The 25,397-nt window shown below is 51.7% G+C and overlaps 6 protein-coding genes across 6 annotated transcripts; 4 read left to right on the forward strand and 2 right to left on the reverse strand.

Annotated features, from left to right (window-relative positions):
• Positions 1-5,708: 5,708 nt before the first annotated feature.
• Positions 5,709-7,414, forward strand: POX_e06758 (MAP kinase kinase MKK2/SSP33; the record flags this gene model as incomplete). The annotated part of the gene is made up of 4 exons (XM_050115574.1): positions 5,709-6,410; positions 6,484-6,775; positions 6,841-7,210; positions 7,285-7,414. 4 exons carry the CDS (start codon positions 5,709-5,711, stop codon positions 7,412-7,414), a joined length of 1,494 nt encoding a protein of 497 aa, XP_049968034.1.
• A 1,065-nt stretch (positions 7,415-8,479) lies between these two features.
• On the reverse strand, positions 8,480-11,406 carry POX_e06759 (uncharacterized protein; the record flags this gene model as incomplete). The annotated part of the gene is made up of 3 exons (XM_050115575.1): positions 8,480-9,593; positions 9,651-9,804; positions 9,867-11,406. 3 exons carry the CDS (start codon positions 11,404-11,406, stop codon positions 8,480-8,482), a joined length of 2,808 nt encoding a protein of 935 aa, XP_049968035.1.
• Positions 11,407-11,612: 206 nt separating this feature from the next.
• POX_e06760 (uncharacterized protein) lies at positions 11,613-12,151 on the forward strand (the record flags this gene model as incomplete). Its single annotated transcript, XM_050115576.1, has 3 exons — positions 11,613-11,640; positions 11,775-11,911; positions 11,999-12,151. 3 exons carry the CDS (start codon positions 11,613-11,615, stop codon positions 12,149-12,151), a joined length of 318 nt encoding a protein of 105 aa, XP_049968036.1.
• Positions 12,152-14,293: 2,142 nt separating this feature from the next.
• POX_e06761 (putative helicase mot1) lies at positions 14,294-20,236 on the forward strand (the record flags this gene model as incomplete). Its single annotated transcript, XM_050115577.1, has 5 exons — positions 14,294-14,304; positions 14,364-14,381; positions 14,473-15,047; positions 15,110-19,877; positions 19,942-20,236. 5 exons carry the CDS (start codon positions 14,294-14,296, stop codon positions 20,234-20,236), a joined length of 5,667 nt encoding a protein of 1,888 aa, XP_049968037.1.
• A 1,092-nt stretch (positions 20,237-21,328) lies between these two features.
• POX_e06762 (uncharacterized protein) lies at positions 21,329-23,342 on the reverse strand (the record flags this gene model as incomplete). The annotated part of the gene is made up of 2 exons (XM_050115578.1): positions 21,329-23,176; positions 23,280-23,342. The coding sequence occupies 2 exons, from the start codon at positions 23,340-23,342 to the stop codon at positions 21,329-21,331; spliced, it is 1,911 nt and encodes a 636-aa protein (XP_049968038.1).
• Positions 23,343-23,990: 648 nt separating this feature from the next.
• Positions 23,991-24,944, forward strand: POX_e06763 (uncharacterized protein; the record flags this gene model as incomplete). The annotated part of the gene is made up of 2 exons (XM_050115579.1): positions 23,991-24,159; positions 24,328-24,944. 2 exons carry the CDS (start codon positions 23,991-23,993, stop codon positions 24,942-24,944), a joined length of 786 nt encoding a protein of 261 aa, XP_049968039.1.
• Positions 24,945-25,397: the final 453 nt, after the last annotated feature.

A 25,397-nucleotide genomic window follows, 5' to 3' on the forward strand; every position in this document is an offset into this window, starting at 1 on the left:
GCCAGACCAAGGCCAAATTGCTACAGCATATCCTTAGGTACTTATGTAGCAAACAGTTGAAAAGGATGCTATGTCTGCTACCAACGGATGCATACATATCGTAGTGGACACACTACTGTAATGTTGCCTCAATGAGTACATACTCCAGTCGGGCACTGTCCAGGTGTCCATGACCCGCAACATATGTCCACAACAAGGACGGTGACCTTTAAAGTCATTATTAACTCTCGGATCTGTTGACTAGGGAAGTTTGCTTCATCTTGAGTTCTTGACGCTCATTTGTGTAGGTACGGTATCATCGCAAAAGCTGACCTCATGAATGAAGAGGTGAGACTCTTAAATCCACCAGCAGATTACGCCGAGTGCACGTCGAGACGAAGAGGGACCATGATCAATTAGCGAGTTTCAGCCCGCGTCACATTTCGACTCCTCCACCAATCCACCGCTCCCTCGAGGTGACCCACTACCCGTTCCTGGCGACAACCCCCCGCGCCCGAGCCATTCATGTCCGGCTCGATGGGCCCGCCAGTGTCTCCACCTTTGCCCCTGAACCGTCCATGCACTTCACCCACCACGATCCACCATCAACACCAACCCGTTGCTGTAAACAACTGGTGTAAATGACCATCACGTTGCAAGGGGCAAGAGCCTAGAACTGTGGGAGTGCATCGCGCCGTTCATCCGTCATCCCTCGCGGTGGTTCTGTATCGTACAGTACAGGGTACCGCGATCGTCGGGGGTCCCAAAAGAAAGCAGTCAAAGCACCCTTGGTTAGATGCTGGTCACACACATGAACCCATTTTATCGACAGATTCGCTACTAATAATAACCAGTCCTGGGGAGTGATCCTCGGTCGCCCTACGATGTTTGGGACATGCGTTCGTCATCCACTTCAACATTCAATCACCCTCGCCTACGCCGATGAACAAGATCTGCATGCTCATCGAGGCTCAAATTAATGAACTCGGGGCTTTCGCCAATATCAGCAAGGAAAGTGGGTGCGAGGGCGACTTGGTACCTGGTACGTCAATTTGATCCCGTGTGTAACCCAGCCCACTTCCAGTTCCTTCGCAAAAAGCCTCTCGCTTCTTGAGATGAAATCCTAGGCAAAAGCTTGCCGTCCGTTCCAATTGCGAGAGCCCGTGCTCGACGCTAGCCAGGGACCTAGCCGTCTAACAATGCAGGGCATATTTTCTGGACGTTTTTTTCTCTCTTCCGATCAGTTGCCCCTCAGGTAATAATGTAAACTGGGGTCTTTTGACACCGGGAACTACCGTAGGCCACTGATTCTTGTTGTCTAAGGATTTCCCTTTGTTTTGGATTGATTCCTGGCAGAATCGTGCACTAGTCGATTCCTCCACGTTGCTTAGCCTCGTTCCACAGAGTGGCCGATTCAGGCACCCTCGTCTATGCATTTTGGTGGGACGGTGGTTGTTGCTCCCATTGACCGCTGGCTATCCCCATAGTGAAACCTAGCCAACATGCTTACATGGGACAACCCAACTTCGGCTGTCAACTGCCGCACACCGATCCTTTGAGCCCCTGATTTGGACCCAGAAGTGGTTCAACCTTCACTCATGCTGTATACGGGAGCTCCTTGAGTTCCCCTTGGCTTGGCTTACCGGACAACAGCCTTGACTCGAACTTCTCATACGCCAGACGGCAAGACGATGTCGATCACCCACGCAATGATGCGCAGTAGCCGACGACGCATCAATTTCCGTCTCATCCAAGCGCTAGGTTCGATGCATTCAATCATCGAGCATGACAATTTTGTGGCTATTTTTCAGGTTCTGGTCAGGGTGCCCTGCACCTCGAAATTGAGTTCTATCGGCCCCGTCTATACTGCACCTTCACTGCACTATCAGGTGGCTCGTTCGAACTGGGAGCTTCATCAACCAAGCATGTAAACCGAGGTACCATTCGTTCTTTATCCTTGCCAACAATAGTGTTCAGTTCCGCATCGCTTTTGGTAATGACAGAGAACAATCATCAAATGGTTAATCCAAGTGTCGTATCGTCGCTGCTATTGATGTATCTGTGGGTTCCACAATACTGTCTTGACGAGTTGTTAGCCGTCGTAAGGAATGGGCGCTCACGCAGTTGAGAAGAAGTCCTCTTTTCCCAGCGGATATGCGGAGTCTCCATTTGGTGATAATTGATGGGCTTTCAGACGGTCAAGGCATGAAGAGAATAGCAGATCTTTCCATTATTCGTCGCATCGAATGACTTTGTCAAGGTAATCCTCCGCTGACCTGATGACGGTCTTTTTTTCCTGGATTGATCTAGGTCTTACATGCGTCTTCTCCTGGGCGCTTTTCATTGGGAACTAAGAAAGCTTGTCTCACAAGAGATTTCTCTACTACCTAATGCTTACATGATTGATGAACAAGCAACCCACTTATAGAGCAACGCCTCTGTACTTGGAAGCGTGGTGTAGGATCCTCTTTGAGTGTGGAACCTCCGCCGTGGTTTAAACTATAATCACGCACTATTGCCTACCTCACCTGGTCCAAATTTAGCGACAGCCGCCGTTCAAGTTGGTGCTACGCCGCTCCCTAAGTAATTATATTTCGTACGCGTGACTTTAAGACTTTTGTGCGCCATGGAATCAGTGGAATCGGTTCATTGCCAATTATTGGGCTCTTAGGCAATGGTCTTACTAGTGGAGCTCTATGAACTGTATTCATGTAAAGAGACGGCTTCCGTTGACGGAATGTAAGTGCAGCGGAACTGCCCCTTTTTGCGGTCTGCTGGACCTACCTATCAAATGGGAAGGAGGTGATTCTCCGTTGACAGGAAAGGGAACAGCGCCTTGTGCTTGGGCAACCAAGCAACCATCTGGAGCGACTTTTTTCAGGATAGGTGATTGGTTTGGTCCCTATCATGGTCATGATCTCGCCTTCAAGGGCAAGGTGTCGTGCACACATCGAGACTCATTCCCTGTCGGTCAACCAACCGTGTGACTTAGTATTGTGGCTTCGCCGCGTGTCTCTGCCAGTGGCATAGAGCTTGAAGGAACGTCTCTTCAAATATTCCAGATGATGGAATCTATCTGATTCAGAATATTCCTTCCCCTCTGATGCACCTTCACTGCCGAACACTCGCCGACTCCGTCGTGGGTTCCCTTTTGATCTTGTTCAAGTACCCGGACCGGATATCAGGCTCCCCTTCGAACTGAGAGAAAAAGAAAAGCCAGATCGAGAACACCGTGCATGGCTCTATTGCTTGAAAATTCGAGGATCCGTAGCTAACGACTCTTCTGAGCTCTGGGAATTGGTGTTGCCAAATCCGAACCGTGATCACGAGATCAAGCACTGTTTCTACGATCTCCGGTTGACTGAAGCGCAGGTGGCTCCCATTTCTCGGTCACTTGCCTCGAAAATAATGGCGTCTTCATGATAGAGTGGCCTCTGTCGCAGTTCTCGAGAAGATCAGTGATGGGCTCACCACGCTTGATGCCCAAACATGGCTACCTTTCGTATGGGCAGGTAGAAGTACGCCCATATGACCTTTCGCACCTTTCGAGCTCCCGACTTGGAGCCTCTGGAGATTGACCTGGATCTCAAAGGGATGGAGAACTTGAATTGGGACCCTGGCTCCAGTGGAAGAAGGATACGGTACTGAGCAGTGGCTGCGCCGTTACAATGTCGGCAAGCCGATCAGGCTGCAGAGACAAGATACTGCTCCAGGCCCGGAAGAGATGAGACGCTTTATCTAGGGCTTATCCGCCTGGTCTGGACTAGCCGATACACTTTTAACCCGCTCCAGCGATCACGTTACCCTCTCCGCCGCAAGTCCCGACAGCTTCCCCAGTTTTGACACGTCAGCCTATAACCCTGAAGGGTCTATTGAGGGAGGCCCGCGGGCGCACCCTACAAGATTTCATCACTTTCATTTAGCTCTGGGTGCCTGATACTACTGTGGGGCATTGATACTTCGGGCAATCACACATTTTGGTGGTTGTGCATTTCGCTACAGCCGCTTTATCCCGTCTGTCTCTTGGTCACTCCCATCACGGTCCACTTCTGGTTATGATCTGCCAGTTGACCAAAGTGCTACATACGCAGCTCAATTGTCGAGGCATTGGGCACTCGCCATGCTTGGACAACTTGGGCTCGTTGTGGCAAGCTGGTCATTCGCTCTCAACAGTCGCCCAGCACATTGACGCTCGGTAGAGTCGGTAACTCGGCACTGATGTCCACGAAACGCCACTAACTTGTTGATGGAGCATCACCCTTCCAATGGCGATGCCGGGCTTAACCCGGTTGCGGTGGAGTCGGCAAGAAGGAGTGGTACTGTACTCCAACTTTCCAGGCAGCCATGAATCTGATAACAGCAGCAGGGTTGAGGAGCAGGGTTGAAGCTTGGCTGTACCATTTTCCAGGTGAGAAAATACGATTCCTCATTACTATCAGTATCGAGTGATTCTCAGCCTTGTCAAAAGTCGACACAGGTCCCACCAGACGATCGATCCACCTTGCCCTGTGGACTATTGTGCGTTTTGTGAGGCCAACTTCTCCCATATCTCGGCGTATGTCAGCCTCGACGATGCATCTACTGTCTTCATACTCAGTTGCTCGCCGGCGAGTGGTTCAGAATTCAAGGCCCATTCACAGCAAGCCTGGAATTTCAGGTCACATCGGGGAGACGTCCAATTGCATTCGCACAATAGGACCGGTCAGTGAAAAGATAACCTTTGCCTGTGGTCTGAGCGACCGGGTGGATGCACTGGATGGTCCCGGCCTTGGGCGGTCCTCTCTCTCTCAGTTATTATCATCGCTCCTCGAGAACTCTTCCAGGACTCCTTGTGATAAGTCGTTAGGTATTTGTGCGGAAGAAGACTATACCCCATAGCTCATCCGGACCACTTGATCCATGCTTGTCCATGCTTGTCCATGCTTGTCCATGGCCAACCTGGCTGAGCATCACAGTAAGAGCTTTCCAGAGACGCATACTAGGCAAAGGCGATCGTCGTGTTTCAGCAAAGGCGCCTACGTTCCGAAACACGCCCCCACCCGTAGCCTCCGATCCTCAGCATCTCCCTTCACACTGCTTGGCCACGTCCCACTCGGCGGCTGTGTTACTGAGGTCTGTGGTTCCATTCTTCCCAGTGCCACTGATGAGGGAGATGCTTGGATAGACATGACGATGCTGGATGCTCTCGGCCCTCTGCCACACCACACGCGTAAGACTGAACAGAATGATCGAGTTCATATTGGCTCGTCAGTGATCACGACAGACCTTGACGACAAAAGCACATGGTGCTCCTCCTCCTGTAAATTTTGGTTTTAAATATTTTCCGTCTTTCGCTCAAACGGTCGGCAGGTGGAACCGCATTGCATTTGATCCTTGGTGGTCACCTGCTCCTCTTCTCCTCCACCTTATCACCACCGACTAGTCTTACTCTTCCCTTTACACTATTCGAGTCGATTTTCTCTCTTTCTCTCTTCTCACATCCGTCGTCTGAACAACTGATTCGAATCCTTTCTTCCCCGCTTCCTGTCTCCCATTCGCTCGCTTTCAAAACATCCCTCGTCCGATCGAAGATTGTGCTGACTCTCGCTCCCGCTTGTCCACCTGGTCCCATCACTCACTCGCATACCCCTCTCCATCCCCCGCGGTAGACCCACGTCAACGACACTCTGGCTCAGTTGGCTGATCCAAACGAGTTGTTTTTTCCCGGCGACCGGCAAAGCAATCTCAACATGTCGACATCTTCTGTACCGCTGCTGCGCCCCCCGGTGCCTGGAAGCCGCAGTAATACCAGCAGTCCTCGAGCTCCAAGGCTCACCTTGGGAATTCCCCCGTCACCCAATGCAAAACCTGTCAACGGCGGCGGCCAACCGCCCGCCGCCGCGAGTCACGCATCGCAACCGCAATTGCAAAGACCACAGCAAGCCTCTCGGCCCTCTCTGCCACGTCTCCAATTGGCGACTCCCATGGGGAGTAGCCAAAGTGTCCCGCAGGAGACAAGCTACCGACCCAACGGTCGGCCTGCTCCACCTCCTCTCTCTACAAATCTGAACACGCAAAACGGCCTCGAGAGCAAGGCGAGCGGTCCGGCATCAGCAAATACCTCCTACTCGGCGCTTTCGTTCGCCATGGGACTCCGTCAACCATCAGGCGGTACACCCGATCCGTCATCAGCGATCAGTTCGGTTTACTCTGACCGAGATGGCAGCGTGCAGATGGAACGTGAGAACAGTGTGAACGGCCTCTTACCTGATCTGGACAAGTTGAGTCTGGAAAAGGGCCGACCGCTCGATGTGGAGGACTTGGACGACGAGGGTTGGCATGCTGCCAGTGAGCAGAAAAAGATTGTGGAATTGGGAAGTCTCGGGGAGGGCGCTGGTGGTGCAGTCACCCGATGCAAATTGAAAGACGGGAAAACTGTATTCGCATTGAAAGTCAGTTGTCTCAACTCTACCCTCATCTTCTTATTCTCGGCTTTTTGACTGACTTTGACAATGCTCATGCTAGATTATCACGACGGACCCAAATCCGGATGTCAAGAAGCAAATTGTTCGCGAGCTTAATTTCAACAAAGACTGTGCATCGGATCATATTTGTCGGTACTACGGTGCCTTTATGGACAAGTCGACCGGCACGATCTCGATCGCCATGGAATTTTGCGAAGGAGGAAGCTTGGACAGTATCTACCGGGAGGTCAAGAAACTTGGAGGCCGTACCGGAGAAAAGGTTCTTGGTAAAGTAGCGGAAGGAGTGCTGAATGGATTGACCTATCTGCATGGGCGCAAAATCATCCACAGAGGTATGCTAACTGCCTGCGTGACTGCTCCACCTAGACATGAAACAATCACTAATGCAAGAGTGCAGATATCAAGCCATCCAACATTCTCTTATGCCGGAATGGTCAGGTCAAACTCTGCGATTTTGGTGTCAGTGGTGAGTTTGGCACGAAGGGGGATGCCAACACCTTCATCGGAACCTCCTACTATATGGCCCCAGAACGTATCACCGGTCAATCATACACCATTACCTCCGACGTGTGGTCGTTGGGTGTCACGCTGCTGGAGGTTGCGCAGCACCGGTTCCCTTTCCCGGCGGACGGGACGGAGATGCAACCGCGCGCGGGTCTCATCGACCTCCTCACGTATATCGTTCGACAGCCCATTCCGAAGCTCAAGGATGAACCCCAGAACAACATCCGCTGGTCAGACAACTTCAAGTACTTCATCGAGTGCTGGTACGTAAACCCCCGGCCCCGAGTCTCTCTGTCTCTCCCTTCTCTCCCGCTTTTTCTAACAAGCTCGCCGACAGCCTTGAGAAAGAACCTCCACGACGTGCAACACCCTGGCGGATGCTGGAACATCCCTGGATGTTGGACATGAAGACCAAGAAGGTTAACATGGCGAACTTTGTGAGACAAGTCTGGGATTGGAAAGATTGATCGGATCGCGTTCGGGCAGAAAGGTCAAAATTATCATTCCAATCCCAGTCTCTTAGAGATCGTCCTCGTTTCTTCGCTTTCCATTTCAAGGACGGAGCTTGAGATTATTCAGCAACCCCAAGTGGCTGGTCCTCCCATCGATTGACCTGGTTGTCAATGTGGCTTCAACGAATGGACACTGCAATTTCACGTGCTCTCGCAGTGTGCTTTTCCATTGCTCTCAATCCTGATTGTTTTTGGCGCTATTTTTCTGTCATGATGCCCCTTTCCCGTTCCACCTGGGCCGGCACTCGGTCGAACGCGACTGTCTCTTCTCTTAATCATACCCTCTCACTTGGATACTCGGATCCCCCTTCGCTAGCAACCATGCCATTGACTCCACAATGCACTTACACATACGATCTTTCACGGCCTTTGAATCCACACATTCCATGTCATGCCCGCACTTTTTGTCTTTCAACTCTCCATGTCAACCAATTTCGTGTGTTTTCGCCGTCCCCTCCTTACATATCCCTCGAGACTTTCTTTTCTATTTCTCTGCGTCTCGACTTTGCTCCACAGCTCACACAGCTCGGTCGCCATCGCGCGGTTGTTCTTTCTTGAAGCAACATATCATTTTCCATGAAAGAGCCGCATTCGCAAGTTGTGCTCCGCTAGGAAACCCAGTTGATAGCACATCATTGGCAGATAGCATCATTCAGTGCCTCTTTCAAAATTCAATTCTTTTTTTCACATCCGAGTTGCGAGGGTCCGCAAATTTGTACATCTATAGTTAAAGCTTGGGATGTAGTCTGTAGACGTTATGGCCGTGGTTCAAATATAGAGGCTTCTTAGTGATCAAGGTCACGCAGGAAATAGCACTTTCACTCCGGGCAAGCACCCATGGTTTGTAGATACCTACATCCTACGCATAAATGAAAAGGGGAATCGAGATGTTCTAGGGCCTCGGGATTGAAACACGGATTCATGTTGGTCATTATTCTTATCATCACTCGGTCATTATGGCAGTCGAATCTAGGGGTCCCGCGAGCGGCTGGGCAAGTCGGCAGCTCCCCTCATACCTCACTACCGCTTCACTGGATCCGCGCCCAAGACCCATCCGATACCACTGGCCAACCCACCCGTGACGATGTTACTGACCATGTCCCTCTTTCGCACGCGGCCTTCGCCGTCGTCAGGCGAGATAGAGCGGTCAGCATCCGCCGTGCTCACACTCGCCGATGGACGAGAAGTGTCCGAGGCTCCACGTAATGGAAAGGCATTCTTATGCAAGGCCATTGCCGCACCCCGTGCAACCTCGAAGAGCCCCATGGGCGCCTCGTGCGGATGATTCCGCGGCATAGCCGAACGGGCACGAGCACGTCGAGCCGTGCGTTGTTGGGCTGTGTCAAATGCATCGCGTTCGGAATCGGTGGGGCCGAAACCACCTGGAACTGTTGAGAGGCTGTCGCCTTTGGCATCCCAGACATCTTCTTCTTGTTGTTCTCGTGCGCGGAGCGAGGACATCTCCTCGTCACAGCGGCGCCAGGCACCGAGAATCTCTGGAAGAGGATCTGGTGAAGGGGCAAGGATTAAAGCAAGAGAAAGAAGTTCCATTCGTTGGGAGAGATGGGTGATTTGGGACTGCAGAGACGCGGATGGATTGGGTGACGCGGAGCGGTAACGGCCTGCGTTATACACTGCGCGCCAGGAGACGTCGTCCGGAAGAGCCGACTGGGAGAGCAGAGGAGTGGATGTCGGTAACATGGATGATGGTGTGAGACGGGTGAGTATATATGAATACGCTGTACCAAAGTCGTCGGAGTTCAACGCGGAGGAAATGGCGAGAGAGGTGATCCGCCGTTCGGCTGTGACAAGTGCGTCTTCCTCTGAAAGCTGCTCCTGCTGGTAATGGGACTCTTGATCGGCTGGCGATGGACTCATTGAAAGACCAGCCTTCACAAGGTTGCGGCCAATCGATAAGAGATCGTCCAATTTCGTGTAGCTGTTCTTGTTTTGGTCAAGCACTTTTTCAACCAGGCACAGAGGGTCGGGGTGCACCCGGATGTTCACTGGCTCAAAAGGTACGCCATGTTGTAGGGTAAGAGAGTAGAAAGACAGGGCATGCGTCGCAGCGATAAGAGCACTGATTTGCTTTAAACTGACAGACGATGGGAAATGAGGTTCGAAAGCTTGTAGACTATGCACCCTGTCAGTAATCTCGAGTGATTTAGCTCCTGGATGACTTTACACGCACAGGTCGTTGGCTTTTAGCATGCCGCCTCGAGTTCGATTGCCATTACTTGCATTATCATAAGCTGCAAAAATGGCCTCTACTACAGCCGCCTCGACTTGCTCGACATTCATGGGTGATCCCGGTTGAAGATAGATCTTTGCGGCCAATTGATACTCTGTGGAATTTGTCAGTAATCGCCTTGTCAGACAAAATAGGATTCAAAGAGGTGATGCTCACCCTTGGCCTCGAGCAGGGCTTTGAGGATTTCCCTTTCGATTGTATAGCGCGAAATCTTCCAGAACAATCCGTGGTGGGGAGCACATGGCTTGTCATCAACAGTCCTTGAGTGATCTGCTTGCCAATTCCGTAGCCAAAGCAGCTGTGACCGGGCCACCTCCCAGCTCTCTCGCGTTCTTTGTTGTTTGACAGCCGCGGATATTAGGTTCCTAACCTCTGCCAACTGAGCATCCTCGCCATTGTGCAGACAAATGGTCGCTGCCGCTCGACATTGAATGGGATAGCCGAATTGCGTCATAATTCGTAGAGAGAGCAACAAAGCACTCAAGAAGGACACAGAGGCCGATGATGGCCGAGTCAAGGGGTTCGCACGTATTAACAGGGCATTTTGAAAGAGCGAGGCCCGTGAAGTAGAGGATATGCGCTCGGCGTCAAAGTCCACGGATGGGAGAGATGTGTCACTAGCGCTCAAGTACGAGAACTCCTCGAGTTCTAGAAGCTTTGTCACGCGTTCTACGATCTGGAATGACCGATCCAAGGCAGATTGTGACGGGTCGGCATGTGCATAGACCACAGATAGCCCAGCTTGGGCGTAACGGGAAAGAAGTTCCTTTTTCTTTTCGGCGGGCAATTGAGTGTCCGGGTCATCGTAGCCTCCAAGGTCAATATCCCCCGGGCCTTTCCAACGGGTGAAAGCACTAACGACGCTGTTGTAATCTGAGAGGCTTCTTGAAAGCAACCATTCATTCACGTATTCCCAGCCAGCCAAGTCATCGAGTTGCGGTTTGGGCGTTCCTTGGACGAAGGAAATTGTATTTTGACGAGCGTTCTCATTCAACCTGCGCCTCTTCGTCCGACTGCTTCCATACAACCACGGTCCGATTAGGCCTCTCAGATTATTGACCAAGTCCATCTCGTTGCCCTTGGAGTTTGTTATTGATAACAGCACATTGATCGCAGTCTGATCGTCCATCGACTCCAGAACTGCTAGTGATATGGTCTCCTCGCGATCTGGGTAAAATTCGTAGTTGAGTCGCAAAGCTGGAAGAAGGCTTGAGATCAACCATGTGCGAAGAACGGGGCGACTTTCAAAGAACGGGAAGGTGAGGCTCAGGATGAGAGGTTGAAGGGCGGTTTCAGTGTCGACCAAGTGCGCTCGGTGGATAATAAACTGTGTCAAATGATCTGCGGACTGGACTTCTTGCTCCTCATCGTCGCGCAGCAATGGTCTGAGACGGAGCTTTTGCACTCGTTTCCGCGCAAGCTCCTCGCTTAAACTGCTGACAGCCGATGTATCAATCTTGGCATCTCCAGGTTCGACTGTTTGGTTCTCCGTCGACTGTTGTAGGAGTGGGATATATGCCGTAGGTTCTGTGCTCTCCGGGAGGTACGTCAAGATAATGCGCAGGAAGCGTTCCGTTGGGAAACAGTGGGGATGGAGCGACTTGAGGGCCGACAGGCCAGATATATCGCCAGCTGCACAAAGATGTGTAGCCAGAAGAACGACATGAGCGTCCGATAGCCCTTCCACAGGCGACATGGCGATCCGTCGCAATAGACTGGAAGATGAGGTGTCCTTATACTAACAAGCGACGTCAACCCGCAAGGTGCATCCGGCGGGGCGCACGGACCAACTCGACATCTCGGGAACGAAAGGGAAAGCGTCGCATCTCCCGGCAACCTCACTAGATTCCTGCCCGCTTCTCTGTCAACGAACGCTGCCAATCTCTCAATTACTTCCCTACAATGGCTTCAGGACACGGTCTCCACGGCGGTATGTGTCACAAGGCGTCCCCTGCCGTGATTATTGCTTGGCTGCGGGTGATTCATAGCCCACGATCCCGCACTGCAAGGACTCTCTCCGAGACCATGATTTGATCCTCCACTGACTCTTCTCTCGTGATCAAGGTCCCTCCCGCTGCTACCCCTTCTGGCAAGAGGTTCTTGGGTGCTATGTTGTGAACTCAGGGGAGGGTGAAGCTGGCAAGAAGAAGTGCGCTCCCGCGCTGGAAGATTACTATGAGTGCCTCCACCACCGGAAAGAGGTACGTTCTTGAGCTCTTTTCAATCTACGCTTCCGTTTCGGCATTTGTAAGAGCGTGGGAAATAATTTTTCTTTTCTCCGACCACAGGCTCTCCGTACGATGAAGATGCAGGCCGCGTACCGCAAGGCAGAGGCTGCTCACCCACGTGAGAACGCCCCCAAGGCCGAGCAGATCCGCAGTCTGGGTCTGCTAGGAAAGGAGGAAGAGGCAAAGGCTGTTCTCGCCGCTCAGCGGTCATAGGATAGTTCTGGTGAAACTCGTATGCCATGATTCTTTGCTCGTGAGAATGCGTTTGGTTCTTTTTTTTTGTCTCACGGGGGGCAATTCCTCCAGGAGCCTGTGAATGTATAGAAAGCTCGAAGGGCCGACCGCCTGGACTTTTTCTTTGAAATGATACTCTGAAGTGATATTCTTCTATTCAATGATCGCAGGCCTTGTTGTCCGTTCAATGAGCATAGGAACGGGAGCCAACCTTGTGGGACTCGCAGCGAGAGCTGCGTCTTCTTACGAGAAGCAGCCTGTGACACGTTCATTCTCTGCAACATCAGGACAGACGCTTTTCCACGGCGGGTCCCGTCAAACCCAGGTGCTGGAACACCGAATTCTTTCGAAGCCGACGATTAGGTAGTCAAGCTGGACTCCACCAGTGGATGGACAGCTTCGGGAGTCTCCTGTTCAGGCTTCTTGGGCTACGATATATACTCAGTTGCCCATTCTGCAGCATTTGAGATTGTTTCTAGACCAGGAGCTTGTCGAGTCTGCGAAAGAATGAGGATAGAGTTGGGTCTCTCAAGCAAGACAACCTATCTAAAGTGACCTTTACGAATTTACGGTGGGGCCTATGAAGCCTGAACCGTTGTCAAAGGTTGATTTCATAGTACGACGGGATGGCCGTTCCAGCCCTGTATAACAGGTGGCAATCCTCGGGGCCTTCAAGATATAGCTCGTATATGAATGTGCGGAATGCATTGAGCTTGTAAGGTGAATATTCGGAAGTCGTACCTACATCTATCGCAGACCGTCAATATGTACCTAAGGAGGTTGCGCCGGCATGAGGGTTTGCAGGATCAATATTGTGCTTGGAATGACCGGAATGGAGGAGCTGGGGTATTGCCAGATCTGTTTCAAGAGGTTCCCCTCCCGCTAAGCAAGGTATATTTCGCGCCGGGTGCACGTCTTTTGACCTTGGCCAGTCTGGGGGTTGAGCCAAATGATGACCACCCCTCAAAGCTGCTTCAGTGTATCTCTCAGAAAATCACTAGGTCGATCAGATGGGTATAGGTACCTAGCTGGTCTTTGATTCAAGCTTTGTACACAAGCCTTCATTGTTCGCAGAGGAATGAATTTGCGAACTATGTCCGGCATGATCCTCGGGCCCCATGCGGTCTTCTGGCATGTCTTGGCATTGCCTAGTGGATAGCTAACCGTCTATGATCAACTCTCTCAACATAATAACCACGAGGCGTTGGCAAATAAATTCGATAACAGTATAGTTACGGGAGAGACCTCGGCAACTACAGAGGTACTATGATACAGGAATCGAGCCAGGCTTGATAGTCGCTTTCCACGCTCCCACGAACGTAGTGGAAGCCAGATTGACCCGAGTACAAGTATACACGATGGATATATCATCGGCGCACAAAGCATCACTAACACTGATACCTGCTGGTACTCCAGCTAATTCCAGGAAGTTCAGACCGGGAGAAATCTAATGAAGAGTCAAAATATGTAAGAAGACACAGGATAAGCGTAGATGCTATCAATTCCGATGAGAGACTGATTTCCACCTGGAGAAGCAAATGATGTGTGAGATTGTATATTATCAGGGAGAACCAGAGTCAGAGATATCACAAAGCTGAAACGAGAATACCTGATGCTATGTATGCTTCAATAGTGATAGAATGAAACCTCCCGCCATGCATGAGCCTTCTTGCACCACACTGCACGCATTTGAACAGTGAACACGCTAATCATCTCCAACGCGATCAGCACGTGATCTGAAAAACCTGAGAGTGGAGGCCCAACCACCACTACTCCTAATGCGGCCTAGCGCCACACATTCAAACATGGACCAGCGCGCCGGGCAGAAGCCCCCAATGATATAAACCCAGCTGCGTGACCTCGAATCTGCTCGCTGTACTGAAATCTAATCCTCTCTGCTGACTCAGCCTTCGGGGGCCCCTTCTACACGGTGTTCAGGCGTTGGTCTGCTTTCTATTGGTCTACCCGTTGCTCGACAGTCTCATCGCGTTACGTGCGTTTCTTCGCGTCACCTTGCTCCTCTAATCTCCAACTATCTACCCCCCCCTCATCTGTCTTGATTTGATACGGACCCTCGAAGACGGTGGTGCTGGTCGCTCGGCGTCAGAGTGACGGGCCGCCATGACTTCCCGGTAAGTGATCATAATCCAATCATGACGCGTCAGTCACCTGATACTAATCAGAACTGCAGCCTTGACCGTCTTGTCACGTGAGTACACCCCGGTTCGACGTCACCTGATCGCTGCTCGCGGATGCTTTGATGTGGGGGACCCACCTTGACTGACCAACCACCTCTCTAGACTGCTGGAGACTGGTAGCACCCAGTTGATTCGGAATACTGCTGCTCAACAACTGGCTGATGTCCAGAAGCAGCATCCGGATGAACTTTTCAACCTCCTAGGCCGCATTCTTCCATATCTCCGATCCAAATCTTGGGATACACGCACCGCCGCCGCTCGGGCAATCGGTCTCATCGTCGCCAACGCCGATGTCTATGATCCCAACGAGGATGACGGCCTCCAAATCAAGTCCTCCGCAGATGATGACGATGATGTGGAGATCAAGGCAGAGATCAAATCAGAGACGCTATTTTTCTCCCCGGAAAGGCCCCTGGACCTCGAAACGCTCGACATCGCCTCAGTCTTGAAGTACGGTAAACGGCTTCTCGGTAGTGGTGGAAAGGAGCATGAATACTCCTTGGCCGCATTGGATCCGGCAGCGCGTCTTCAGCATCAGAAGAAGACACTTTACGGGCGCTTGGGATTCGAAGGCGAGTTCTTGGACGATGATATCGACCTTGGTGAATCCATTGTTTCCAAGCCAGCTACACCGGCTCCAAAGCACGAGCATTCGGGCACTCTGCCTACAAATTCCCGTGAGAACAGCCTGCAAGATGCAGCTTCCCGTTGGCCTTCCTCCCTAATGAGGCCGCCAAAGTTGATGAGTCAGGCCTCAGCAAGCGACAATTGAATCAGCTCAAACGCAAGAACAAACACAGCGCCAAGATGGGAGCGAATAAGGTGCGTGTTGTGGATTTGTCCTCCCGCCGTACATCCGATAACCCCACAACCCCTTTGGCAGCGACACCGCATCCCATCAAAGCTGAGAATGGCGACGAACAAAATGGCGACAGCAAAGCCGACTACTTCTCCTTGGATCGTTCTGGCGGCGACGACGACTCCAAGATCGTCTCCGAGTTCAAAGGGCCAGTGGCACCCGAAAAACCTATCATTCAGCCAAGTCTTGTCGACCAGGGCGCTGGGTGGCCTCTGGAGTGCATGTGTGAGTTTCTCTCAGTCGATATCTTCGATCCCAACTGGGAGGTGCGCCATGGGGCAGCAATGGCCCTCCGAGAGGTGGTCAGGGTACAAGGTGCAGGGGCCGGTCGTTTGGAAGGCAAGAGTCGTCAGGAGAACGATCAGCTGAACCGCCGATGGCTGGATGACCTTGCGTGCCGCTTGATTTGTGTCCTCATTCTGGATCGGTTTGGTGACTACATTTCAGACAATGTCGTGGCGCCGATTCGCGAGACAGTGGGTCAGACTCTTGGAGCTCTTCTTTCCCATTTGTCGCCCAAATCTGTTCAACTGGTGTACAAGTGCCTGTACCGTATCATCATGCAAAAAGATCTGGACTTGGATCGCCCCATCTGGGAGGTCTGTCATGGTGGCATGATTGGTCTGCGCTACTTGGTCGCAATTCGTAAAGATGTTCTTCTCAAATATCCGGTGTTGATGGATGGTGTTCTGGAGGCTGTGATGAAAGGCCTGGCAGATTTTGACGATGACGTGCGAGCTGTGAGTGCTGCCACCTTGGTACCAATTGCCGAGGAGTTTGTCGCATCTCGTACAGGCACCCTTGGAACACTGATGAATATTGTTTGGGAATGCCTGTCCAATCTTCAAGACGATTTGAGCGCTAGCACAGGGTCTGTCATGGATCTTCTAGCCAAGCTGTGTACGTTCCCAGAGGTCCTCGAAGCGATGAAGGCGAATGCCGCGGACGATCCAGATGCGTCTTTCGGAAACCTGGTCCCCCGCTTGTACCCATTTTTGCGCCATACCATCACCAGCGTCAGATCTGCCGTTCTACGCGCTCTCATGACCTTCCTGAAACTCGAAGGCGAAGGTAGCACGGACTGGGTAGATGGCAAGGCTCTCAGGTTGATTTTTCAGAATCTCCTAGTGGAGCGCAACGAGGGGGTTCTCAAGCTGTCTTTGCAGGTTTGGTCGGAGCTGCTCAAGGCAATGGAAAATCGTGGATCATTCAATCAAGGAAGCGAGCTCTCAGCCTCCGTCGAGCCCTTGGTTGCGCTGACACTTGGGCCATTTGGTGTCCCGCGATACCCAATCCCCATGAATGCCTGTCTGTTCATCAAACCATCTGGGGTGCCCTTTTCTGTCGCCACTCCATTTCCTAATACAAAGGCCTCATCGCCCGGGAGCGCAACCCCGGGTGGGAGCGAGGCTAAGGGGGGTCGCAGACGCAAGTCCGAAAAGAAAGAGGCTCCTCCACCGTCCGCGCACAATGTTGATGGGCACATGTTATCAGGCGATATCGACCTCGTCGGTGTGGACACTATGCTCAGATCCAAAATCTACGCGGCAAAGGCCCTGGGTGAGCTGCTGGCCTTTTGGAACAGACATCAACTTCCTCCATTCTGGTCGACAATTCTCGATGGGTTCGACCATCCAGCATCCACATCTCAGCTTGCGAGTGCTATGGTCATTGAAGAATATGCACGCATCTCCGGGGCCGAGAGTAAATATTCTACTTCTTTGTGCGAACGCCTCCGACCAATCATTGAAACTGAGCGTCCGCCCTGGTATTCAGACATTGCCTGCTATCTGCATGTCTCGCGAGCGCAATGCCACTCTTTGCTCAACGCCTTCCGAGATCATGCGCACGTGTCTCCTTCCCGATTGCCCACATTAGCCGTGGTTGTTCAAGGTGACCCTGAAGCCGGCCCCAATGCATTCTCCTTGGCCGACGCCGAGAAACTCATCGGGCCGGACTTTGACCGCTTGAAGAAGAATCTCACCCCCGCCCAGAGAATCACAGCGACACAAGTCCTCAATGACACGCGCATGACGGCACAAACTGCGGTTGACGAGGCGCGAATCATGAGAGAGCAACGGGACATGCGTGTATTGGCTGCTGCTGCGGGTGCTTTGGTCGCCCTCTGTGACATTCCAAAGAAACCAGGCCATATTATCAAGAGTATGATGGACAGCATCAAGACGGAGGAAAACTTTGAGCTTCAACAACGTTCCGCGACAGCAGTTGCAAGCTTGATAGAGTATTACACCGCCGCAACTAAGCGCGGGCCAGTTGACAAGATCATTGGGAACCTGGTCAAGTACTGCTGTGTGGATACATCAGAAACCCCCGAGTTTCTTCATAACGCCCATCTCGAGCAATCCATATTGTCGCTCCGGAAGGAAGAAGATCGCCGTGACCACCCTGATGCTGCTAAATTCGAGCGCGATGCGAGAGAGGCCCGGATCATGCGGCGCGGTGCCAAGGATGCTCTTGAGCAGCTGACCATCAAATTCGGTGCGCAGCTCATGGAGAAAATCCCCAATTTGGCATCACTCGTAGAGCGTCCCTTGAAAGAGGCTTTGCAAGGCGAGCTTCCTGAGACCATCGCCGAACCTGGCAATGAGCTTGGACAGGAGGTTGTGGATGGATTGTCTACACTTCGTGCCCTCCTTCCTAAGTTTGACCCTGGTCTTTATCCCTGGGTTATTGACCTGATGCCGCTCATAGCCAAGGCTTTGCAGTGCCGACTTTCTGTGATTCGCTATGCAGCTGCCAAATGCTTTGCCACAGTCTGTAGCGTCATCACTGTTGAAGGCATGACAATGCTGGTTGAAAAGGTTCTTCCGACTATCAATAACGCACTGGACGTGCACCATCGTCAAGGTGCCATTGAATGCATATATCATCTTATCCATGTGATGGAGGATGGTATCTTGCCCTATGTCATCTTCCTCGTGGTTCCTGTCCTCGGCCGCATGAGCGACTCTGACAATGACACGCGCCTTTTGGCAACGACATCTTTCGCAACATTGGTCAAATTAGTTCCATTGGAAGCGGGCATTCCAGATCCTCCTGGATTGTCCGAGGAATTGCTGAAGGGTCGCGATCGGGAACGCAAGTTCATGTCCCAAATGCTTGATGCACGAAAGGTTGAGCCTTTCCAGATTCCTGTGGCCATCAAAGCGGAACTTCGATCATATCAACAAGATGGTGTCAATTGGCTGGCTTTCCTTAACCGCTACAACCTTCACGGTATTCTCTGTGATGACATGGGTCTTGGCAAGACATTGCAGACCATCTGTATTGTCGCGAGTGACCATCACATGCGGGCCGAAGAGTTTGCCAAGAGTCAATCCCTGGATGCCCGTAAACTTCCCAGTTTGATTGTTTGTCCGCCCTCTCTCTCTGGTCACTGGCAACAAGAAGTCAAGCAGTATGCTCCCTTTTTGAACTGCGTCGCCTACGTCGGACCTCCAGCGGAGCGTGTCAGAATTCAGCCCATGCTTGCACAAGCAGATGTGGTTGTGACGTCGTATGATGTGTGTCGCAATGACAACGAACTGCTCGGCGCCATTAGCTGGAACTACTGCGTCCTCGACGAAGGTCATCTCATCAAAAACCCCAAAGCCAAGATTACACTCTCTGTGAAAAAGCTAATGAGCAACCATCGCTTGATTCTTTCTGGCACACCAATTCAAAACAACGTGCTTGAGCTTTGGTCGTTGTTTGACTTCTTAATGCCTGGATTCCTGGGTACAGAAAAGGTTTTCTTGGACCGATTTGCGAAGCCTATTGCGGCAAGTCGATTCAGCAAGTCATCTTCCAAGGAACAGGAGGCTGGTGCTCTCGCCATTGAGGCTCTGCACAAGCAAGTCCTACCATTCCTTCTTCGCCGTCTCAAGGAGGAAGTACTCAATGACTTGCCTCCAAAGATTATTCAGAACTACTACTGCGATCCCAGTGAGCTGCAAAAGAAACTCTTTGAAGACTTCTCCAAGAAGGAACAGAAGGAAATTCAAGAAAAGGTTGGCAGTACGGATCGCTCCGACAAGGAGCACATCTTCCAGGCTCTTCAGTACATGCGCCGTCTTTGCAACTCTCCCGCTTTGGTAGTCAAGGAGGGCCACAAACAGTACAATGAGGTGCAAACTTATCTGTCCAACAAGCGGTCCAACATTCGAGACGTCGCGCACGCGCCGAAGCTTTCCGCATTGCGTGATCTGCTTGTTGACTGTGGTATCGGGCTTGATCATTCTGCTGAGGGAGAATTAGACACGGGTGCAAGCTTCGTCAGCCCGCACCGTGCTCTGATTTTCTGTCAGATGAAAGAAATGCTCGATATCGTTCAAAACGATGTTCTGAAGAAGCTGCTTCCATCGGTCCAATACCTTCGTCTGGATGGAGGAGTTGAGGCTACAAAACGCCAAGACATCGTCAACCGTTTCAATACTGATCCCAGTTACGATGTCCTACTTCTGACTACTAGTGTTGGTGGCCTGGGCCTTAACCTCACTGGAGCCGACACTGTCATCTTCGTCGAGCATGACTGGAACCCCCAAAAGGACATTCAGGCGATGGACCGTGCCCATCGCATTGGTCAAAAGAAGGTTGTCAATGTCTACCGATTGATCACTCGGGGTACTTTGGAGGAGAAGATCTTGAAGTAAGTTCTCACGTCGTCTCTGCCCTGTCTCTCAGACCTCAAACTAACACTGTATTCCTTCTAGTCTCCAACGTTTCAAGATTGATGTCGCATCCACTGTAGTCAATCAACAGAACGCTGGACTTGGCACTATGGACACTGATCAACTCCTGGATCTATTCAGTCTCGGAGAAACGGCCGAAACCGCAGAAAAACCAGCCGAGCCATCCGGCAATGAAGTCGATATGGTCGACATTGATGGCGAAGTCCGAGAGAAGGGCAAGAAGGGTTGGCTTGATGATCTTGGAGAACTCTGGGACGATCGCCAGTACCAAGAAGAGTACAACCTGGATTCCTTCCTCGCCACCATGAAAAACTGATCACACCCTGGCGTTTCGACTTTATGCTTCACTCTTACCTCCCGTATCCTATCCTGCACCACGATCGTCATGCCCCCCGTTGCGTTTGCTTTAAACTCCTCAAAATTCCTTTTGTTTTATTCTTATGCATCCCCGAGCGATTAATGTCTTTGTTTTCTATTCTATTTCTTCTGGTATTTTGGGGGAAATTCTTCCAGGCGGCGCTTTGATTCCTTACGTGCAAATGCTATGACCATGGGACTCGCATTGTATCCTCCCATGTATTTCCTACGTTTCCAGTAATTCCTCCTCTACGATGAATGATACCTTGCATGTATATAGACACCTCGGACAACGCATGTTATTTGAGTTTACGCACCTTCGCAGCCGGAGAACCTTCTCTATGGCTTGCGATAGGTTGCATATGGATGAGGCCTATTTCCAAGCCTGTTCACTTGGACTACCCAGAGTATCTCGGAGATCTTCTGTAAGACTTCGCGTAAGTAAGAGAATGATCTCTTGAACAATGATGAAAAGGATTCATGATTTCATTATTTGTATCATCAACGCATAGATTTAACATGGCCCCTAATGATATGCCTGTCCCTTCCTTGGGGCGTGGCCAAGATCGACGCCTGCATTTCAGCACTTGCAGCGCAACTGAACCTGTTGCATAGCGTAGCGCCGGAAGCAATAAATGAAAGCAGACACGTTGAAATGGTAACAGAAATGTCGTTCGAGCGGACTAGGGATAGATTAGACAAGAAGTAGAGAAAGACAGAGAAGGGACCGTGAACGCCAGAGTCATCAACCTCTTTTTGCCCGAGAGATGTGATGCATGCTAGACGCCCAATACCAGACGCGGAACTCCACAATGAGGAATGAAGGATAAGTCCAACCAATAAAACGAAACAGTTGCACAACAAAAGGACTCTGAGATCACATCGCGACACAAGATAAAAGTGCTCTCGTAACAGTAGGAGACTGCGCTCTTGACAAGATCTCGAGCACAAGAATGACTCGTAACCCGACGGGAGTGAACGCCTGAGGATGTTTTGAAAAGAATTGCTGATGTCTGAAGTTTGGAATACTTCCAGGTCAAGTCGAGACCGTTCAAGATTTGCTCTTAGGTTTAGCCAACATGTTCAAGCGGCTGAGACTGAGGGTGCCGCGTGATTTCTGCTTCGCGCTGGCAGTCACACTGCGCGGAGTCGCCGCACGTGCGGTTGAGACGCGAGAAGGCGTCTTGATCACTCGTGCCTTGATTGGACTTGAGATAACGGGAGTGGACTTCTTGAGTCTCTTTGCGCTTCGGGCTTCAGTCGCCGGCTCTGACGGAGGCACGTTTTCAACATTGTCCGCACTTGGCAGGTCGTCATCGTCCGTATCGTCTCGGTGTCTCTTCTTGTTTGCAAGCCCGTGCGCGATACCATGGGTGACGACAGGAAGTTCAGGATAGCTAGATTCTCCCCCAGCCACGGTTGACTTGCGGACGTGCCGGACAGTGGGTGACAGAATGACGTCAGAATCTGCCTCTTCCTTGATCGCAGCACTTTGTTCGGGCGTGAGAGCAGGAAGAACAGGATAGCTGATATCTGAAGGATCTAGATGAGCATGAGTAGTAGAAGATTTGAGCCGGGAGGGTGACGCGTGGGCCAGGTTATAGCGCGATTTGACACTGGGTGTGAATTCAACGTGCTTCTTTGGAGACGGCGACGGAGCGAGATCGGGTTCTTCCTTTTTGGAGCCAAGAAGCAGATCTGACTTGAAGTCAGGCGCGGCGACATGCGTTCCAGCCGCGATCTTGGCAGGATCGCGAGAGAACAAGGGCTGACGTTTGCGGAGGATGGACTTCAGATGATTTAGGGTAGGAAGGCTGCTTTTGAACCGAGGGTTGAATTCCGTGCGCGGAGTACGAGGGGAGGCAAGACCCTTCGTCGAGGGCGAACGTGCCAGCGAAGGGATCAATGAAGTCTTTGGGGCCTTGATACTGACAGACCCGGAACGTGCCATTGAAGCCCGGGTCGGTGTCATGATCGAGCTGGTAATTCTTGATCGGACCCGTGGCGCGGCAGATTTGGGTGTGATAGCACGCTTCTCCTCAAGCTGAGGACGAGCCTCCGACGTGACAGGATTTGGCTTAGCACGCTTAGCATTCGGGGTTGCAACGGCTGAGACATCTTCGCTTGAAGCCTTGGTGGACGTTCTGGAGGGAGAGCCATCCTGCGAAGGAGCATCGTTTAACTCCGCCTTAGATTTGGTGCGCTTAAGTGACTTTGTCACGGGCTGGAAGCGACCCGGCGTGGCTCGGAAGGATGAAGGGTGCCCGGCAATGGAGTCCATCTTTTTGAACTCGGCCATGTGGACGTCACTGAAGCGGCTAGCCTTGCTCTTGGGCTTCGCAATCTTTCTGTCGCCGTGCGTGGCCTCAGCCTCTTGCTCTTGTCGAGTCTGCTTTGACTTATCGCGAACCATCTGTTCCTTGATTCGGGCGACCTCTTCACGAACGCTGTCCATCAGCTGCTTGGCCTCGTCACTCAGCTGAGACTCTTCTCCGCGCCTGAACTCGTAGCCGGGGGTACCGAAGAGTGTGGGTGCGGGGGAGGCGGTTGACTTGGATGGAGTGTTTTGGATAGCGGAGTTTCTGATAATATTCCCGTCGGCATCTTTTTGGACGGGATTAAAGCCTAGGACCATGCCGGTGTCGACACGTTTGGTTGTGCTTTTTTGTACTTTGCTAGGGTGCATCTCCTCGAGAGATGGTCGGACGGCAGGAACAGAAGTTGGAGTTCTAGTTTCCGCCTTGCCACCATTGGAGTGGGCATTTGGCGTTCTCTGAATTGATCTTTTAGCCATCGGGGTGTGGACAGCGATTTGGTCAGGCTCAGATGTCTCCACGCGCTCTTCAACAACAGACGCCAGTTTTTGCGGAACTTTGCGTTCGTTCACGGCATCTTGGGGCTATATCCATCGAGTTGAGTTAGTATGGCTCGGTTTGGCTCCACTTTGCATAGCTTGACGTCTTGTAAGTGTCAAATAGCGGGCGTTGCCAGGGCACACTGACCTCGGGAGCGGGAGAGGGCTGGGCGCTAACACTGCGCAATCGCGCGGAACGGCGCACCGCCATGGCCAGCTGTGCAACAAATTCGAATGAGGGGACTAATGAATGAGAGGGTGATTTGTTTTCAAAGAATTATATTCGCAAGGCAGGGGGCGGCCAGAAGGGGATCGGGTGGAGGGGCGAGTCCAGGAAGTGGTGATGTTTCGAGTTTCCGGGGAGAAGAATGCAACCTGTCTCGCCGTAAACAAAACGCGTTGACAGGTTTGACGTCACATGACTAATCACCCGCGGCTGCCCGCAATGTAGGGCACTCGATTGCGTCCTGAAAATTCAGGCATCAGAGAAGCTCCGGTTCCATGTCGGATCAATTGATGAATTCATACTATCAGTGGCATCCATCCATTCTGCGTGGACTGACCTCCCTCCATCACTCTCATCGACTGCCAAAATGCCCGTGAGGCTCTAGGACGTTACCAGTCAAATCAGTGCTGGCTGTGCATATCTGCCACATCGCAAGCTTGGATATCGCATGTTTTGCAATGTGATGCGTTTTGTGTAGTCATCTCTTGGGCTATAGATTTCAATTCTTCTTCTCAAGACGAAAGCAAATCTTTCAAATAGTAAAATCTCCGTTTCAACCTCAGTCGCCATAAGCAGTGCCATAATGTTTTGAGCCAGAATAGCATGCTTCGTTAGGCTCTGGACGAGTACAAAATGGAAGAGGAGGCGGTGGACACTGCTAAAGCACTCCGGGGGCCACTGCGCGCCCATCAGCAGCCAAATTATGACCAGCCATCCAACAAATCTCTCGCCGAGCGTCTTACTTTCCTGAAAGGAACTTGGACGGAACTCAGACTCCAGTCTCCAGCCTCCAGCCTCTTGAGTAAGTGGCGCTTGATACTAGGGTCGCTACGCTTTTGTCTATCTGCGGATCAAGAAGCAGTAGCACAAGGTGTAGTTCAGTTTGCCTGTGACTGATAAGTCCAGAGCACCTTTCAGCGATATTCCTCCCTTGGGATACTTGGTGCCCACCACCAACCTCTTGAGGCAGGAAACATGGACTTCCCTTCGCCTCATGTCGTTGCTCCACAAGAGAGACATACCCATACCGCTATCTTCTTACACGGACGAGGAAGCACCGCGTTGGAGTTCTGTGAAGATCTGTTGCAGTCAACTACTTCACAGCTCAAATCCCTCCCGGACAGCTTACCACATTTTCGCTGGGTCTTTCCTGCGGCAAAGACCCTGTATTCTACGAGGTTTCAAGAGATGCAGTGGGCCTGGTTCGACGTGTGGTCTCTCGAGAATGTCGAAGAGCGGCAAGAGCTGGTCCTCGAAGGCCTGCGAGAATCTGTTTCTCATTTGCTCGCAATTCTGGCGGATGAAATCGAACGAGTGGGGGGAGATGCCAGCCGCGTCTTTCTCTGTGGAATCAGTCAGGGTATGGCAACTGCTCTGTGGACGTTCTTCTGTGCCGTCGGACAGATCAAGCAACCTCTCGGAGGGCTGGTAGGATTCTGTGGTTGGCTACCTTTTGCCCGCAAAGTAGAAGATTTAATCCGTAGGCAGCAAGCCATGGCGTTACTGCCATCGAGTGTCACGGGTCTCATCCTGGCCGACTCTAACGGGCTTGACAATAACCGGGCAATTTTGACTTTTGCTTCGTGACCTACTCGATCTTCCGAGCCTGGCACGAATCGATGCATCCACGGACATGTCTATACTCTCGACGCCGGTGCTTTTGAGCCATGGATCAGACGATCAAGTGGTTCCTATCCGATTGGGCCGACAGGCGGCCAGATTCTTGCAACATCTGAACGGGTCTACAGAATGGGCCTATTTCAGTGGTGCCGAAGCGAACGGACACTGGATCAAGGAGCCAGACGGGTTTGATCAAATTCTCAACTTTCTCAATAGGCGGCTGAATTCACGGTCTCACAGCTAGCATGGGTTGCATGTCACATTCAATGATAGTGACAGGATATGGGAGGGGGTTACCAATGGGAGTTTATGCGATCTTAAGATCAGATGTTTTCTTGTCATCTTGGCGCCATGACGCATTTGCTCCGAGGTTGGAAGAGGGAAAAGGAGCAAAGATGGCGGGGGCGCGTCGGCCGATCC

This window comes from Penicillium oxalicum, chromosome V, assembly GCF_001723175.1.
Source record: "Penicillium oxalicum strain HP7-1 chromosome V, whole genome shotgun sequence".
NCBI lineage: Eukaryota > Fungi > Ascomycota > Eurotiomycetes > Eurotiales > Aspergillaceae > Penicillium > Penicillium oxalicum.